This window comes from Ursus maritimus, unplaced genomic scaffold (genome assembly GCF_017311325.1).
Source record: "Ursus maritimus isolate PB19 unplaced genomic scaffold, ASM1731132v1 scaffold_14, whole genome shotgun sequence".
NCBI lineage: Eukaryota > Metazoa > Chordata > Mammalia > Carnivora > Ursidae > Ursus > Ursus maritimus.
The window spans coordinates 51,482,948-51,501,085 of record NW_024423786.1 but is presented as its reverse complement, the minus strand read 5'-3'; the positions used below and the strand labels follow the sequence as shown (position 1 = coordinate 51,501,085).

General features: G+C 58.5%; 2 protein-coding genes across 3 annotated transcripts in view; one reads left to right on the top strand and one right to left on the bottom strand.

Annotated features, from left to right (window-relative positions):
- Positions 1-4,847: 4,847 nt before the first annotated feature.
- PEX11G (peroxisomal biogenesis factor 11 gamma) lies at positions 4,848-12,131 on the top strand. 2 transcript variants are annotated; one of them, XM_040629391.1, is made up of 5 exons: positions 4,848-4,936; positions 6,249-6,437; positions 8,445-8,623; positions 10,883-10,945; positions 11,503-12,131. In XM_040629391.1, the coding sequence occupies exons 1-5, from the start codon at positions 4,877-4,879 to the stop codon at positions 11,735-11,737; spliced, it is 726 nt and encodes a 241-aa protein (XP_040485325.1). In that variant the 5' UTR covers positions 4,848-4,876; the 3' UTR covers positions 11,738-12,131. The 2 variants fall into 2 exon arrangements, with proteins under 2 accessions (XP_040485325.1, XP_008709551.1); XM_008711329.2 differs by lacking the exon at positions 4,848-4,936 and adding an exon at positions 4,976-5,114.
- Positions 12,132-13,672: 1,541 nt separating this feature from the next.
- The window catches only part of ARHGEF18 (Rho/Rac guanine nucleotide exchange factor 18), an 85,668-nt gene continuing 81,202 nt past the window's right edge, over positions 13,673-18,138 (bottom strand). The window contains exons 26-29 of the mRNA XM_040629393.1: positions 17,394-17,864; positions 16,804-17,131; positions 15,843-15,968; positions 13,673-15,756 (exon numbers count right to left, since the gene is read on the bottom strand). Of these exons, the coding sequence (XP_040485327.1) occupies positions 15,608-15,756; positions 15,843-15,968; positions 16,804-17,131; positions 17,394-17,864 (1,074 nt within the window). The 3' untranslated portion in view covers positions 13,673-15,607. The remainder of the gene's footprint in view (positions 15,757-15,842; positions 15,969-16,803; positions 17,132-17,393; positions 17,865-18,138) is intronic.

Sequence of the window (18,138 nt, the reverse complement as noted above, 5' to 3'; positions counted from 1 at the left end):
CAGCCCAAAGACCTTCAGGAACACATCTGTGGGCCTGAACAAATTCAAGCTTGTTACTTGTGACGGTGGGGGTGGGGGAGAGCGCCCTCCCTGGGGCTCTGTGGGTGTGAGACAGGCTTCTCTTCCGTGATTCCGGGGAGGTTCAAGGAAGTCTCATGCTCTTACTGGTGGGGAATTTGACTTTCCCTTTTGAGATGATCCTGTATGAAAATAATACATACCATAATAGGAAAGGGGGAAAGGGGGAGTCAGTCTTTCATGGGGACAAACTTAGGTTTGGGAAGATGAAAAGTTCTGGAGATGGAGGGTGGGGGTGGTTGTGTGAACGCACTTTGTGCCACTGAGCTGTGCATTTAAAAATAGTTATCATGGTAAATTTCATGTTATGTATATTTTATCACAATAAATAACATTTTTTTAACATGGAAAAACAATTTCTTAAAAAAAACCCCCAATATGTGAAATAAAGATACAAGGGCCCCAGTTCATGACCCCAAATCAGCTACAAAATGGGTCCTTTCTCTTTCTTTCTTTTTTTTTTTTATATATATATTTTTTGATTCGACAGAGATAGAGACAGCCAGCGAGAGGGGGAACACAAGCAGGGGGAGTGGGAGAGGAAGAAGCAGGCTCCTAGCGGAGGAGCCTGATGTGGGGCTCGATCCCGCAACGCCAGGATCACGCCCTGAGCCGAAGGCAGACGCTTAACCGCTGTGCCACCCAGGCGCCCCTCTTTCTTTCTTTTTTTATTCTAAAGATTTTATTTATTTATTTGAGAGAGACAGACAGAGATAGTAAGAGCGAGCACGAGCAGGGAGGAGAGGGAGAAGCACGCTCCCCAGCTCAGCTGACGTGGGGCTCGATCCCAGGACCCCGGGATCAGGACCTGAGCCAAAGGCAGATGCTTAACCCACTGAGCCACCCAGGCACCCCCCCTTCCCTCCCTTTCTCCCTTTCTTTTTCTCTCTCTTTCTTAATTGACACATAACATTGCCTGTGTTTGAGATTCACAACGTATTAATTTGATACATTCACACTGCAATACAACTGTCATTGTAACATTAGCTAATACCTCTCTAGGACTTACTTACTGAGTGGGTTTCTTCTCACTAAATTCAAGCAAATTATTGTTTTGTCTACTGGTTTGAGGTCCCATCGCTGGCTCCCCTGCATGGAGCCCAGCTGAGGGCCCAGCCAGGTTGTTGCAAATACACATTCCAGCCTAGTCCTTCTGCCTGCTGGGAAAAGAAGGACCCAGGAGGTGGATCCTCGATGCTGTTGGGAAGCAAAGGCAGAGAGGTAATTCTATTATTGACGGTCTTAGTTTTTATCAGATAGTCTAAGGAATGAAGCAAGAATAAAGCTGTCATTGGTAAAAGAACAGCAGCCACACAGACTGTCCAGGAAAAGGGAATGTCTGGTTGCTGCTGTGGTTTGGACAATGCTCATGTTTTGCCTGCATTCAGACGTGGTCGCGGAGCGAGCGTGTTTTGTCTTGTTCCAGCACGGTCACGGAGTGGCCTTGTCCATTGTTGGCATTCCGCAAAATTATTTATGTCCCGCAGGAGAACACCAGGGCTTAGCTGGGACTGCCAGGCCAGCTCCTAGCAACAACAAGGCCAGCTGTGAACGCCAGGCTAGCTCCCGTCTCTCTCTCAAAGGTCAAGCTCGGCCCTAACCAGATGGCGGAGGATGCTGGGAGGGCTGGGCAGGGCTTGCAAGGCTCAGTGCTGTGTGCTTGGTGCCTGGCACAGGGCCTGGAGCTCAGCAGTCACTCAGAGAGACGCACTGTGCCATTGCGGAAGCTGTCCGGGACAGCGTGGGCTCAAGAGAAGGGATCTAGCCACTCAGCAGCAGAACAGCCCAAGACCCTCTTCTTCTGCAGGCCTTGGGCTTGGTTTGGCATTTTTCTGCTGCAGGAACAGTGTCCCTAGCTGGGGGGTGGGGGCGCACAGACGTCTGTCCCTGTCTTAAGCAAGGAGGGCTGTGGTCAGATGTGGGGGTTAAAGAGTCTCTCTCTCTCTTTTTCTTTTTAAGATTTTATTTATGTATTTGACAGAGAGAGAGCGAGCAAAAGTAGGGGGAGCAGCAGGCAGAGGGAGAGGGAGAAGCAGGCTCTCTGCCGAGCAGGGAGCCTGATGCGGGGCTCAATCCAGGACCCTGGGACCACGACCTGAGCAAAAGGCAGACGCTTGAGGACTGAGCCACCCAGTCCCCCAGTTAAAGAGTCTCTTGACTCCCCATCTTGAGATGTAGGGAAGGTGGACCTGGGGGAGGTGGGGCTTGGAGTCCAGGGCTTGGGGAGGGGAGGGGGCTGCCTATGGAGGGGGTTGGGGGCCAGGAAGAAGTGGATGGATTCTAGTGACATTTTGGTGACTGTTGGGATGTGGGAGGGGTGTGTGTGGAGAGAAAGAGGTGACAATGTCCAGGTCTGTGACTGGCAGGGCAGCCCTGAGATGGGGACAGGGGAGAGCAAGATGTTCCGGATGATGCTGGGACATGTTGAGTGTGGGGATGGGGTTGCACAGGGAAAGTGTCCAGGGGGCAGGTGGGAGCAGAAGTCAGGTCAGGATTAAAGAGGCATGAGGGGGAGGCCAGTGAAGAGGGGGCAGAGAAGTTGTGGGAGTAGAGGGAGGTTTCCGAGGATCGTGTGGGTGGAGACTGAGCACAGAGCTTTGGGTGGGGAGCTGAGCCCTGCAGGTTATGGTACTTATTAAGAAACTATTTTGTGCCAGACTGTGGGTTCATAGCTATGACCAAGACAGATCAAAGTTCTCACATTCTGTTGAGAGACAAATAATTAGAAAACTAGATGAAGAAGCGATATAGTTATGTCAGATAATATTCCAAGCTTAGGAGGAAAATAGGCAGCAGGAAATGTGGGTAGGAAGTGCCCAGGAGGGTGTGATGGGAAGGTCCAATGAGAAGATGATGTTCGAGTAAACATGGGGAGGAGGTGAGGGAGGGGGCCATGCGGGAATCTGGAGGGAGAGCATTTGAGGCAGAGGGCACAGCCAATGCAAAGGCCCTGGGGCAGGAGCGTACTGTAACTTTTTTTTTTTTTAAGATTTTATTTATTTATTCGACAGAGATAGAGCCAGCCAGTGAGAGAGGGAACACAAGCAGGGGGAGTGGGAGAGGAAGAAGCAGGCTCATAGTGGAGGAGCCTGATGTGGGGCTCGATCCCATAACACCGGGATCACGCCCCGAGCCGAAGGCAGACGCTTAACCGCTGTGCCACCCAGGCGTGTAACTTCTAGCACCAGGAGGAAGGGAGGGTGGTTGGAAAGAAGGGAGCGAGGCAGGAAGTCATAGAAGTTGAAATCAAGGGGAAATATTTTGCAAAAGGCAACCAGTCAACATCATGAGTCATTAGGGAAATACAAAACAAAGCTATAGTGAAATACCATGTCCCACCCAGCAGGATGGCCATAATAACAAGGCAGTAATAAAAACGTTGGCAAGAACGTGGAGAATGTTGTGCCTTGCTGATGGGACTGTCAAATGGTGCAGCCGATGTGGAAAACAGTCTAGTGGTTCCTTGAAAAGTCAAACATAGAGCTACCATATGACCCCGCCATTCCACTCCTGGGTATCTACCCAAAGGGACTGAAGTTGAAGGCAGAGACTTGAACAGAGACACGCACACCCAGGGTCATAGCAGCATTATTCACAGTCGCCAAAATGTGGAAACAACCCAGCGGTCCATCAGTGGCTGAATGGATAAATGAAATGTGGTGGATCCATACCCGGGAATATTACGCAGCCACAAAAGGAAGGGAGTATTAATATAAGCTACAATGTGGACGAACCCCTGGAAACATGGTGCTCAGTGAAAGGAGCCAGACACAAATGGTCACATATCGCATTATTCCATTTATAGGAAATATCCAGAATGGGTAAGCCCACCGAGACAAAGCAGATGGTGGAGGGTAGGGGCTGGGGTAGGGAGGGATAGATTAACTGCTTGCCAGAATTACAGGGTCTCCTCTGAGGGTGATGAAAATGTTTTGAAGCTAGAAAGGGGTGATGTTTATACAGGTGGGTGTTGTAAATGCCACCGCATTGTACATCTTAAAATGGTGACTCTTACGTGAATATTACCACAATTTAAAAAAAAAAGGGAAGCAGGTCATGGTAACTTTTTGAAAAATTTCATTTGACTTTCTGATGAGAGAATACATGCATGTTGCACAAAATTCAAAAGCTACCAAATGATACTAGGTGATGGTTGCTAAACTAAACTTAATTGTAATCATTTCACGGTGTCTGAGTCAAACTTTTATGCTGTGCACCTGAAATCCATACAGTGACGTACATCAGCTATATCTCAATCAAACTGGGCGGGGGAGGGTGAAAGCTACAAACTGGTACAAAGGTGAACAATTTAACATCCTCTTCCCAGCCACATAGTTATCCTCTTCAGAGCATCTCCACTTACCAGAATCTTGCCTATTCTAGAACGAGTCTATAAGTTTCCTTAACTTTCTCAAAACGCCTTTTATGGATTTACAACAGCTGTATATGCTCACTATAGATGCGCAGACAACGCAGAAAGGGTGAAGCACAGAAGTTTAAAAGAAAAATCCGTTCTTGAACCAGAGCAAACAGGTTGGTGCTTTCGCTTGGATATTGGCTGGTAGACAGTTAACTTTGAAAAGACGAGCCGACGCGGGGCAGAAGCCCGGCTGAGCGCACACGTGCCGACCACTAAGCTGCAGACTGACCCGCTCCCTGCAGCAGACAAAGGCCCAGCCCAGGACAAAGGGTCGCGGCGGCGCCTGCGCAGAGCGTTCCCGGGGGGCGTGGCCGCGCGCCTTGCCCCCGCCCCTGGCGCCGCGCGCCGACGTCACGGTGGCGTCACAGCGGAGTTGCCATGGCGGCGCTGACCGGTCTGGCGTCGGCGCTGGAGTCCTATAGGGGTCGGGACCGCCTGGTGAGGCTGGGGCGGAGCGCGGCTGTCCCGGATCAGGGCCGGAGCTCAGAGACTGGAAACCGAGGCCAGAACGGGGCGGGTCGCTCAGGATCCCCCGTCGCAGAGGCGCTCTCCCGGCTGGGCCCCGACCCTGTCCCCTAGCGGTGGACATATTGGTGGTTCCTGCTAACTCATCATGGTGGGGTATTTTCAATACCAACCAAATCCGCACGTTTGGACATTGGGGATCCGACCAGACCACTGAAGGTGGTCACTGGGTTGTCCCAGGCAGTCTCGTATGAGGACTTAGGGTGTTGCAGCACCCGCTGTATGGCTGGGCATTGAGGTTGCGACCAAATCCCCTCCAATTGGGCACTTAGGTGGTTCAGTTCACCCCGGCTGGACATTTCCAGGCCAACCAAATCCCTAGTTGAGCATTTAGGATCCGACTGGGCCGCTGTAGTTGGTCCCTGGGTTGTCCCTGACAATCTCATAGGGGGATTTAGGATTTTTAGGGCTTTCCCATATGGCTGGAAGGCCCTTGAAGGCAGACGCTCAGCGTGTTCCTGTTTTTCTCTTATAGGTAGCCATTTAGGTTGTACCAGGAAATGTGCCAGTGGTGGGCAGTTAGGTTCCATTCAAATCCCTTATGATTGGGCATTCAGGTTTTAATACATTCCCAAGCTGTACATTTAAAATGCAGAGTTTTGCTATTACACAGGGACTGAAAAGAAATGATAAGTGAAAATAATATATAAAACAACAGGAAAGAGCAATTTCCGGAAAGCAGATGAAATAAAGATGTAAGGGTGGTGAAGCTGACCCGGTTCCCAATGCCCCAAATCACCCACTGAGTGGATTCCTTCTCACTGAAGTAATTCAAGCAGATTACCCTTTGGCTCACTGGGCTGAGGCCCAATCACTTCTCCACTCCGCAGCCCAGCTGCAGACATTGGTCCAGCTGGGTAGAGGCGAATATATGCGTCCACCTCGTCCTCCTGCCTGCTGGGAAAAGGAGGACCCACGAGGTGCGAAATGGTTGCATTTTCTTGTTTTGGTCCCATCTGTCTCGAAAGGGTATGCCCCTCAGTGACACAAGCCAGCCCTCTCTTAGGGTCTCCACAGTGACTTTTGGACAGTGAGGTCACGTTTCTCCATGTGTCCCACCTGCAAGTATCTCTTCAAGCTTTCATCTTTTACTGGAAGTTTGTTGATCTAGTCTGCACAAGCCGCCCGACCCCCAACTTGATTCCATGGGACCCATGGCCATGTGGGGGCCGATCTAGCTTAGTCCAGGAGCAGGGCCGTGCTGACTGCTTCCGGTTTCCCACAGATCCGAACGCTGGGGTACTGCTTCCAACTGGTTGGCGGGGTCCTGGTGGAACGTTGTCCAGCCAGGTCAGAAGTGGGGACGCGCCTGCTGACCCTGTCCTCCCAACTCAGCCACTGTAGGACGGTCCTGCGACTCTTTGATGATGTGGCCATGTTTATCTACACGAAGCAGTATGGCCTGGGGGCAGAGGTAACGGGGGGGGGGGGGGGGGGGGGCTGGCGTTTTATGGACTTGTCTAAAGGCAGCGGTGTGGGCCTTTTCTTATTTTTAAAAATTTTGCTTGCTTTTGTGAGATGATCCGATGTTCTCATTTGAATTTAAATGAAAAAAGGCCTTATATGTGCATACATTCCGAAAGGCTGTATCATTAAAAAGTCTCCCTCCTTCCTGATCCCCTCACCACTGGTTTTCCTCCTCAGAGGCAACTACTGTCGTTAGCTTTCTGTGATTCCTTCATGAGGTGTCCCGTCTGTGTGCAGGCAAATCACCTTGTTTATGTAATGGGTTGTGTGCCTTGTACACGGTTCGGCACTTGCTTTCTTCTCTTACACAGCACAGCTTGGAGGTCGCTCCCTCTCAGTCCAGATAGAGCTCCTCCCTTTGCCGCCGTGGAGTACTCTGCCGGAGAGCTGGATGGTGATTTATTTAACTGATCCCCTGCCGGTGGACATGTCGATTTTGCTGTTACAACAGGGGACATTTCCCCAGGGGATGGGCTCAGAACCTGCCTTGGGCCAACCTGGCCAAATGAAGCCCCTCCCTGGGCTGCTCTGTCCGACCCCCCCACATCCCTCTGAGCCACTCCGCGTTCGGATGCATCCACCCTCTGTCCGCTTCAGCGCCTGTGGCCCAGTCACCTCAATCTCAAGTGCTTTCTGGACTTTTCCTCCTGTTTTAATGCCTGTCTCCTATCCTCTTCTTCGATTAAGGCATGGTGCCCATGTGTCCCCGGAGGACCCCTTCCCGGACCAATTCTCTTCTTCGTCCCTAGACAAGGGGCAGGGGCCCTCTGCACCTTGTATATCCCTTGGCCAGAACAAGAACTCCTCTTGCTGGGTCCAGTGTTTAGGTGTCTGAGCCCCTGTGAGTGTCTCTTCCTCCCCAGTCTAGGGCCTCAGCCTCACTGCTTGTCTGGAGACCCTGGTGGAAGGAGCACACTGGGGAGGAGGCGGGGAGGGCCCTGTTCTTGTGAGGACTGAAATACGCCAAACGCACCAGAAGGTCCCAGGCAGGATGGGGGAGCTCGAGTGGGGTTCAGAATCCAGAGGGAGGTTAGTAGGAAGGAAGGGGGCTCAGGAGGGGGCTCCTGGGAAGATGGAGAGGGGGGTGAGGGGTGTGGCAGGCATTGAGGATGAGAGGGCTGAAGGCAGGATGTAAGGACAGGGGAGGGGGGGCAGCCTGGAGGCCTCCAGGGGGCAGAGTCCTGAGGGGTGGGGCCCAGGAATGCGGCCTGGGCACCAGGCTCCTGCAGCCTCAACTGGCCCCACCTCGCTGGGTACAGGCCATGGCTCAGAACTTGGTCGAGGGCTTGGGTTCTGCTCTTCGAAGGCCTGAGGCCTGTGCTTGTATGAGGGGGGCAGGTGGCAGCTTCCCCTAAGGACCTCAGTTTGCCTGTTTGCGGGGCTGGTGACCCCTGTCTGGCTTGGGGAGGTGACCCAAGCTTTGCAGCCTAGTGCCCGCTTACTGTCGGCACTAAGCGTGTTAGGGTACCGCCCTGCCCTGTCAGGTTGGGGTGCGCTGCAGGGCTCCCCCCCCCCCCCCCCCCCCCCCCCCGCCCCCGGCAGCTCTCCTGGAGCCCTGTGCCAGGGAGTCTGGCCTGGAGACCTGGGCGCGGGGTGGGAAGGCCCTGATGCAGGGCATCCCGAGTTGTCCTACTTGGGAATCATCCGGGAACTTAGACATTCCTGGTGCCAGGGCCTACACCAGACCTAGTGAGGCAGGATCCCCGGGGCTGGGGCCGGGGTTTTGAAGCATCCCGGGAATCCCCTGTGCAGCTAGGTGGACACCTGCTTCTCCGGGGGCGATGGTGACCACACTGCTGAGAAGCAGAAATCAGGCCTTTCCTTCCCTGCAGTGGCCATTCACGGGGGCCTGGACGTTGCCCCGTGACTGCCATCTGGCTTGGTCTGGGTCTCTGAAATGGGCCTGGGTAGGTCTGACTCCAGGCCCCTGCCCCCCTCTCTCCTGGCCCTGCAGGAGGAGGACATCTTTGTCCGCTGCGTGTCGGTCCTGGGCAACCTGGCCGACCAGCTCTACTACCCCTGTGAGCACATCGCCTGGGCTGCTGATGCCAAGATCCTCCGCGTGGACTCTGCCCGGTGGTGGACACTGAGCACAGCCTTCTGGGGCCTCTCCCTGCTCCTGGGCATTGCCAGGTACATGGCCTTCACGCCCGCCAGGCCGTAAGGGGCGCCTCCCTAAACCCCAACCCCCCTCCGAGCTGCTGTAACAGACTCCCACAAACCCTGACCTTAGACAACACACACAGTCTCACAGCTCTGGAGGTCGGAAGCCCAGCGTGGATTTACTGTGCTCCTTGGGGAGGCTCCGGGGGAGACTCCATTCCTGCCTTTTCCGGCTTCTAGAGACCACTGCCTGCCTTGGCTCACTCTTGGTCCCTCCCTCCGTCTTCAGGGCACAGCCTGTTTCCTTGGGCACGTCTCCAACTCCCACCCTGCTGCCTCCCCGCCGTGAGGGCCCTGTGAGGCAACACACTCACAGGGCCCGGGGTGAGGGTGTGGACATCTCTGGAGGGCATGGTTGTGCCCCCCGGACCAAGGAAGCAGAAAGTCCGGGCCCAGACAGAAGTAGCTGGTGGGACTGCCTTTCCCCGGGTCTCTGTGCGCGCGCGGTCGTTGGCAAACGCTCCCAGAGAGAACAGCCAGGAGTTTCATGACCGGCTGTGTGCTTCTGAAACCCATACTGTTTCTAGAACTTTCAGATAATGGTTTCCTCCGGAACACTTCCCTCTCTGTAAATGTGCTGAGCGGGTTTGTTCCGAGCTCCGTGCCCAGAAAGCACAGGCGGGGCAGGCCTCTCAGATCCCCGAGGGAGGGGGCGGGGACCACGTCAGCTGCCACTTGTCTCAGGCCAGACACTGACGGTCAGCAGCCCTTGTTTCCCCGCTGACACTTGCCCTAATGATACTCTTATCATCGGTGGTCTGGAAGATGAGCACACCCAGAGTGGAAGATTCAAACCATCCACAGTCCAGCCCCACTCTCCATACTCTGGTGGTTCTTTCTGGCCTTTGATCTCACACCCTGCCGACACCCCTGCGGAGGAGGGCCCTTGATCTAGGCGCCCCCCTGTTGTGGGCCGGGTGCAGCTTGCCTCCTCTCTCCTGGCTTGGCCTGCCTTCCCTACGGCGGGCTGCGCTGTGGACGTTCCCGAGTCCGCAGCAATCCGGGGGCTGGCTCACGGCCTCTCCTCGGAGTGCCCGGGACCTCGGGCCCCAAGAGGCTTCCCGTTCCTGTTTTAGAGCAGCCTTGCTTCCATTAATTTCTTTTTTAAAGATTTTTTTTATTTTTATTTTTAAGTCATCTCAACACCCAATGTGGGGCTCGAACTCACAACCCCGAAACCAGGAGTGGCACGCTCCGCCGACTGAGCCAGCCTGGCGCCCCGGTTCCATTCATTTTTTATTTTATTTTTATTTATTTTTTAAAAGATTTTATTTATTTGACAGAGAGAGACACAGCGAGAGGGAACACAAGCAGAGGGAGAGGGAGAAGCAGGCTTCCTGCTGAGCAGGGAGCCCGATGCGGGACTCGATCCCAGGACTCTGGGATCATGACCCGAGCCGAAGGCAGACGCTTAACGACTGAGCCACCCAGGCGCCCCCATTAATTTTGTAAAACGGACTTTTATTTTTAGAGTTTCAGCTTCACAGCGCAGTTGAACCGAAAGTAAAGAGAGTTTCCACAGATCCCCACCCACTCCGCGGTCCCTCCATTATCAAACTCCCCCAGCAGTCGATAGGATCCACGTCGACAAGTCAGGGGCACCCCAAGTCCCTGGTCTACATCAGGATCCATCCTGAGGGCTTGGACAGATGTGTGATGAGACATTTCCACCGTTACGGTATCACAGAGGAGTGGCACTGCCCTCAAATCGTCTGTGCTCTGCCCATTCGTTTTTAGAGCTGACACTTCTCCCATCATTTCTATTTGGTGCGAGCAAGCGTGGGGGTCCCGACCAGGAGTCTGCAGGACCCCAAGGTGCCTGAGAATCACCAGGGAGGTTGCTGAAAGGCAGATGTCCAGGTGCAAGAGGTTCGGATGCTGCTAGTCTGGGGACCCGGGGCCCAGGAACTGGCGTTTTGCCCATCTTCCAGGTGGCTCTGATGGAGACCCACTTACCTCACTGCAGGTGCGGACTTGTGTCCCCTGTTCTCTGGGGACAGGTCACCTGGACAGGGACCCATGCCTGGCTCCGACATCAGAAGCACTAGATGCTTCCAGATCTTGTGTGGACAGTGCAGGCAAGTCAGGGTCCAAATTAGGAGTCTCCACGAGCTTCTGGGGCCCAGGGCGGCGGGAGGCACCCAGTGAGCTCAGTGGACTTCACAGGGGACGTGTGGCGATGGGGAGCTAACCCCTGTGCCCTCACCCTGCTTTTCTTGCCCGTTGCAGGTCCTTGAGGATGATCCTGATGCTGAGACGGAGGCTGAGGGGCCCCGCGGTGGCCTTCACCAGGTACGACCCTGGGTTTTGCCCGGAGAAAGGCGACATCTTCCCCCAAGCTGGGGACCCTGGTGGGTCTTCGTAGCCGGGGAGGTGCTTTGAGCTGCCACCAGTTTTCAGCCTCTCCCCTGTGCGGGCCTGCGCGGGGGGCCTTACAGCAGCTCCAGGGGCTGGCTCAGATGGGGAAACTGAGGCTTGCTTGAGGACCTGTCGGCAGGAAGTGGCTGAGCCCTCATCCCTGGAGGATGATGAGACAGAGTGGTTTCTTGAGGACTGTAGTCACTGTCACTGTTTCATCCTGAGAAGGGATGTGGGGCAACGCTGTGCCCACTGAGCAGCTCCCTGCGCCCCCCAGCTCCCTGCCTGTCTCCAGGGCCCAGAGGACTGAGGTGTGGGTTTGAGACTTCCCACTGCCAGGCTGTGCCCTGTTCCTGCGTTGGGCTCCCTCTGGAGGGTGTGACAGGGACTCAGCCCCATCACTTCGCACTCTGCTGTCACCTCTTCCTGCCCGTTGGGGTGAGCGTGGGTGTGCATGGGTCTTCCCCAGCATCTTCTCTTTGCTCCCACAGCCGGCTGCCCCGGACCAAGAGGAGGGCCATGGAGGCCCAGGTCCAGTCGGAGGTGCTGACCCTTCTGAGCAACGTGGCCGATCTGGCCAATGCTGTGCACTGGCTGCCTCCGGGTGTCCTGTGGGCTGGCCGCTTCCCCCTGTGGCTCGTGGGCCTCCTCGGGACCGTCTCCTCCCTCCTCAGTGTGTACCAGGCTGTCCGGGCCGGCGGCCAGGCTGAGGCCCCCACCCCCTGATGTAGCCTGGGAGGTGTGGATGCGGCTGGAACCCCACCGGAGGGCCCCTTCCCACAAAGCAGTAATCACTCGGGTAGGGGCTGGGTCTGTAACTGAGCGAATCAATGCCAGGTGTAGGGAGGTGTAATCCAGAGAACGCACGGCACCGCCTCGGACACAAGCCCTTGGTGGGGCAGGATGTCAGCGGGGCTGAGGCCCCCCAGGGGCTGAGGCCAGGGCCTTTCCAACTAGGCCGGGGCTCTGTGGCCGAGGCTTCTCTCAGGGCCAGAGGAGGGGTCCCCAGGCCTCACATGCGGAGAAGGCTGCTGCGGGCCTCACGGCACCTCGCCAGGCCGGCGTGCGCCGTGCGGGAAAGTCGAAATGATGATCGATTAAATGGCGTGTTGGTGCCAGGCCCAGGTGCGAGAGCCTGTTTCTCAGTCCCTGGCCCCCTGCCCCTCCCGCCTGCAGGCCCCCTCGCTCACCCGCCTGCTCTTTCCGCGGCGGCGGCGGCCCTGTGCATTTTCGGAGGGGGTGCAGGTGCCACCTGGAAACCACACCTCCCCAGCCTGCCTTCTGGAATGTGCTTGGCCCAGTGGGTCCTCTCCAACTCTGCGAGCACAGCCCGCTGGCCCTGAGCAGCCTTCAGCCAAGGCGAGCCGCTCTCCCATGCCTCGTCTCGGGCATAGGGGCCACGGATCCCGCCTCCCACCAGGCCACACCTGTGTCTTGTCCCTCTGGGCAGCTCCAGGGTGCTTGCTGTGGCCGAAGCATTTCCCACTCCGCCACGGCTTGGGCCCAGGGCCGGTCTGAGTATTCTATGGGCTCCGAGCTGGGGCCGGGCCACGCAGGCTCCTGTCTCCCACCTCATGGGGATCATGGATGTGTCTATTTTCCAGGCTGACACGTGAGAGGCCCGTGTGTGTGGCCTCAGGCAGGCACCTGCAGATGGTGGCCAGCCCACGCCTGCCCCTCTTGACGTGTCCTCGGACCCTCCACTTCTGAGTCCTAGCCAGAAAGCATAGGGGATCAGGTTTCATGTGACACCCCCCACGTCTTGTCCTACAAGGAGGCTATGGGGTGGGAAGAGCTGGGGTGGAAGCCCCTCTGGGTTAACACGGGGTGCGGAAGACCCCCCACCTGGCCTTGGCTGGAGCACCCTGCCCTTACCCATCCATCTGGACGAGAGGAGGGGGCCAGGCTGGGTTAGTGTCCCCCTCACCTCTTGCAGAGGGGGGCGTGCTCACCTTGGCCCTTAGCAGAGGCCCCCTTCCTGGCACTCAGAACAGTGTGATTGTGGGGGAGCCATGAACACCCGCATATGTAACCTGTCCGCTCACAGGTCCCCCAGCAGGCTGGTGTCCCATGGGCCTAGGCAGAGCCAGATGCCAGGGCTGAGGCTGTGCTGGGACACACCGCTGGGCTATCGAGAAGCCCCACCTGTAGTGTGGCCGCACCCCCTGCCCCATGCCCTTCCCCGGGGCTGGCAACTTCAGCCTCTCAGGTGGGGGCAAAGCCAGTCAGTTCCCGGGAGTGGGGCCTGAAAGGGTTTTCTCAGGACGCAAACTCAGCTCGTTCGGGGAGCAGGGAGGCAGATGGGCCTTGCGGATGGCCCAGGAGCCAGCAGGCCCTACTCCGGGCAATGGCTCCTTGTCCAGGAGGCTGACCTCCCAAGAGCACGGGAACAGGCCTAAATGGAAGGGGACCCTGCCAGAGCAGGGAGGCCTTGGCCACATCCCCGCCCCGCAGCCTCGTCTGGAGGGCCGCTTCTCCTGGGGGTCCCCGGCACCCCGCTGCCTCTGACTCCAATGTCTGGTCGCAGTCATTGTCTGGAGCTTCCTAAGGGGAGCGTGAGGGGAGCCCCGCCCGGTGAGCTGACCGCCCTTATGGCACTGACGTTCGGGACGACGATGCTACAACAAAACCCCGAACCCCCAAACGAACACTCCCGTCGGCTCATCTTCGACACGTTTATTGCTGGAATCAGGTCTTAAGTTCTAAGGCGGGTCTGAAGCGCCCGCGGTGAGGAAACGCGGCAATCATCACACAAGTAATTGTCGGGGGACTAAGATGACGGTCACAATGAACGAAGACGCGCACAGGTCCCACAGAAATAAGAGGGTCTGCTCAACCACCAACCGTACAAGTAAAATCGGGCTCTCCCCAGGCGTGGCCTCGCCCGAACGAGACACGGACCGCCGCCAACACTGCCTCGAGGCGGGACGCCCCAGTTCCCGCCGCACGGCCGCGCGGAGAGTCCCCGGACTTGTCATCGGCTGAGGAATCGTGGCGCCTCGGAGGGTCAGAGCAGAGCAGGCGGACAGGGGCGTGTGGCGGTGAAATCACCCAGCACGAGGGCCCCGGAATGCTCTCCACAATAGGACAGGAACTTAAGTCAACTTTGCTAAAGTGCTCTGAGACGTCTCGGTACGAAAACACGAACACTGATCACAGACATGGCACGGAGGAGCTCGGACGCGTCAGGACCGAGGGAGGCGGGAGCAGGCAGAGCTTCTCCGAGGGGCCGGGCTTGGCACACCATTCACTGTGCCCGGAGAGGTTCAGAACTGGTCAGCTGGGAGGGACCGGACTCTGGGCTCAGTGGGGGAGCCTGGGGAGCAAAGGCTGGAGTGTCCCCACCCCCCGCCCTGCACCCAAGCTTGTGGAAGTGTGTGCATCTGACCCACTGGCCGGCACCAGAGCATTCCTGGACATGCAGCTCGGTCCCCAGCGTCCAGAGCTGTGCAGCGGGCGGGTGGCCCTTGTCCTCCAGGGGAGGTGACGTAAGCTAGCACAGCTCACTGGACACGAGGCACCTGGAGCCATCTGCCCGTCTGAGGTCTGCGGGCCCTGTGTGACCCCTCCAGCATTTCACCCTTGTCCGCCAGGACGTGGTGGCTCCACTGCTCCGTGCCTGGTACCAGCACCTGCCCAGCGGTGGGGGACACCCACCCTGGGGCCTTCCTCCCTGCAGCCGCAGGAAAACCCGGCCATCTCATGGGGGCTGAGGACTGTCTGTGGACCCTCAGGAGCGTGCTGGCCCTGGCTAAAGCTCTCGATTGGGCTTCTCTGGACAGACGGAGCGCTCGGAGAACGGCTAGTGCCCTCGAGCCCCACAGACGCATGCGCCGTGGTGGGGCGCCTCTGGAAAGCACCAAGTTTGGCAAGGGCAGGTTTTAAAAACCTCTGTCAAATTAAAAGGAGTTATGGCCCGTCCCTTTCAGAACCTATGGAACCTGTCACCTGTGCCACTGGCCGTCCTCTTCATACGCCCTGCTCTGTGGCCTTCTGTCCCCCGGTGGTCTGTGTGCCACCCCGTCTGAGCTCATGCCCTGGCCTTGAGGTTCACCACAAATACAGGTAGTCTCTGCTTTGGAAGCGGATCCTGCTGACACCACCCAGCCCCTTTCGGGACCCTAATGACATGTTCCGGCGTTTCCTGGTGGCTGTGGAGCCTGGCCCAGGGCCAGCACGTGCTCCTCAGACTGGAGTCTGACCTGCCTGTCATCAGGAATCTTGCGGAGCCACCACCGTCTGTCACTACCTTGGAAAAACGGCGTGGAGTCGATGTCTCCCTACCCAAAAGGGGTGCTACGACTGGACACAGCCTCCTCGGGTTAGCTCTGGTTCAACCTTCGATTAAAAACTTTCCTTTTTGTGTTAAAAAAAAGAGGTTTAGAAAGTTACCCAGGCACCACTGCTAATCCTACAGAAAGAGCCTCGAGACAACGGGCCACCCCTGGCCCTGACCCTGGCCCTGACCCTGACCCTGGCCCTGGCCCCAGCCAGGCGGCCGTTGGTGGTGGGTTGCTCGGGACGAGGAGAGGGACGACTGGGCTGTTCCCCAGAGAGCAGGACAGGGAAGGGTCTGCACCTCGAGCCACACACACTCTAGAAGAAGATGACGTCTTCCTTGCTGCCGTCTTCCTTGTCGAGTGGTGTGGTGGGCAGTGGCAAGGGGGAGGGGGGCAGGGGGGCGCCCCCAGGCTTGAGGGGGAAGCCCTCGGGGGGGACGTCGGCCGGGGCTGGGCAGCAGGGGTCTGGAAGGGAGGGAGAGAGGTGGTTGTCAGCAGCCGCCAGGCCCCGCGGTGGCCCTGCTGTCCCGGGGGGCGGGGGCTGAGCTCACCTGCGGGGGGCACGGAGCTGTGGCCGCTGAGCAGGACGGGGCTCAGTGAGCGGCGGTTCCGCGCGGTGCTCTCGTCCTTGCCCATGAGCTTGCTCAGGAGCAGCGGCTGCTTCAGGTCGAAGGAGGCTAAGGGAGGGAGGGCACAGCCTGGGGTGTTTGGCCTCGCTCCGGGCAGATGAGCAGCCCCCCCCCTTTTGGCTAGAGACACACCCACTCAGCCGTTAAGCCCCAGAGACAGAGACACCTGACCGGAGAGCCCTTGGAGTAATTCAACCTCTGGACGAGAGAGTGACCCCATGACCCTTGAGCCCCAGCAGTCCTGGGACACAGGCCCTGTTCCTCAGGGAGCATCCCAGGGCTGGCTCCCCTCGGCCCGAGCCCGCATGCTGGCAGCCCCCGCGGCAGCCCCTCGGGGGACTCTCACTGCAGGGTGCTCTACGCAAGGGCCTCAGTGTCCCCTCTGGGGGATGAGGACCCGGTAGAGATCCGGGCCCGAGAATCGTCCCTGGGTGGGGGCTCGGTGGGGAGCGTAAGCACTGGTTGCCTTGATGTCCCTAAGGGACCCATGCTCTTCTTTCTGAACTGCCAAGATGTTGTCTCGTCCCCGATCCCTGTTTGAGGACCGAGATGGGAAAAAGCCATGGGTCTGATGTTTTAATTTTCTTTCTTGGGATGAGACCTCCACATGGGGAGAGGACCAGCTTTGGCCATGTAGCCAGGTACTGCCAGCTGTGCCTTCCAGGTTCCTCCTGTTGCCCCCTCCAGAGGATGGCCCTGGGTCCCGTTTTGGTTTGCTCACAAGAAACCGCTTTGGTTTCACAAACTGCCCAGAGCTGGACCTGCGAGTCCAGGGCCCTAGGGACCGGGGAGGCACCCAAGACCCCGCATCTCCGGGTGGGGCGGAGGGCCCGCCAGTGCTCGGCCTGCCCGCCCCAGCTCCGCCCCCTCACCCGGGGCTCACCTGAGCTGTCCCAGCGCTGGGAGCCCCTGCTCTTGCCACCCTTGTCCTTGCCGCCCTTCGTGGAGGCAGCCAGCTTGGTGGGGATCTGCTGCTGCACGGCCGCCTGCCTCTGGATCTGGTTGGTGGTGCTCAGCAGCTGGATGGGGACGTCGCTCTTGGCCGGCCGGCTCTCAGCCGGGGCGCTGTCCCGGCGAGCCATGTCGGGGCGCTCTGTGAATTCGGCCCCGGCCAGCAGCGTGCTCCCCCGGGCTCCTGGCGCTTTGGCGAGGGCGGCGGGCCCTTCCAGGCCATCCCCGTTGAAGCTGGGAGTGTGGCTTGGGGGCTGGGCCTGTCCGAGCAACAGAGGACGGATCCCAGAGTTGTCGTTCCTGCTGGAGGCCGCCCCGGCACCGGCCCCGCCGCTGGCCTTGGTCTGCGCGGTGCACCCCCACCCCCCCTCCTGTGGGTCCACCCAGCCCCACTCTTAGCTGGGAGGGTCTGTCCGGGGGCAGGGCCGGCGCTGGGCCCACGGAGTCGCCCTCGATCGGAGACGCGCACACCCGCGGTGACACTCGGTCACGCGCACGGCCCGCGCGACGGCGTGCCCTCACCTCCGCTGGCGGGTCGGGCGGCAGCGCCCCGGGCGCCGTGTTCTGCTTCTTGAGGCGCCGCTGCTGCTCCAGCTGCTCCCGCTCCCGCTCCACGGCGCGCTGCGCCTCCCGCAGCCGCTCCAGGTCGTGCTGGTAGGCCCGCCGCTGCTGCTCCAGCTTCTCGCGCTCCTGGCTCAGCTGCTCCTGCAGCTGCAGCTGCTCGTCCTCGCGCTGCCGCAGCCGGGCCGCCGCCAGGTCCAGCTCCTGCTGCTGGCGCTCCCGCTCGCGCTCCCAGCGCTGCTGCTCCAGCCGCAGGCGGCCCTGCTGCTTCTGCACGCCGGCCAGCTCCTCCCGCTGCTTCTCGAAGTTGCGCTGGCGCTCCTGCTCCAGCAGCACGTTCCCGCGCGTGGACTGCAGCCGCAGCTGCTTCTCGCGCTCCTGGATGGCGGCCCGCTGCATCTCCACGCAGCTGTCCTGCTGGGCGATGACTGCCTGCAGGGGCGCGGCGGGCAGGGGCTGATTTTAGGACGAGGCTTGCCCTTCGCCAGAGCCCGACCTCAAGCAGGGGAAGGAAAAGGGCAAGGTCGCGCCCCCCGGGAGCCCCCGTACCTGAAGGCTGAGGAGCAGCTGGGACAGGGTCTGGACCCGCTGGACAAGCTGCAGAGAGGGAGAGAGACGCTGGCCCCCTGCGCAATGCGCTGTGGGGTGTGCATGCCCGCCCCTGGGGAGACGGACGAGCCCCGAGCCTACCTCCAACTCCAGGACC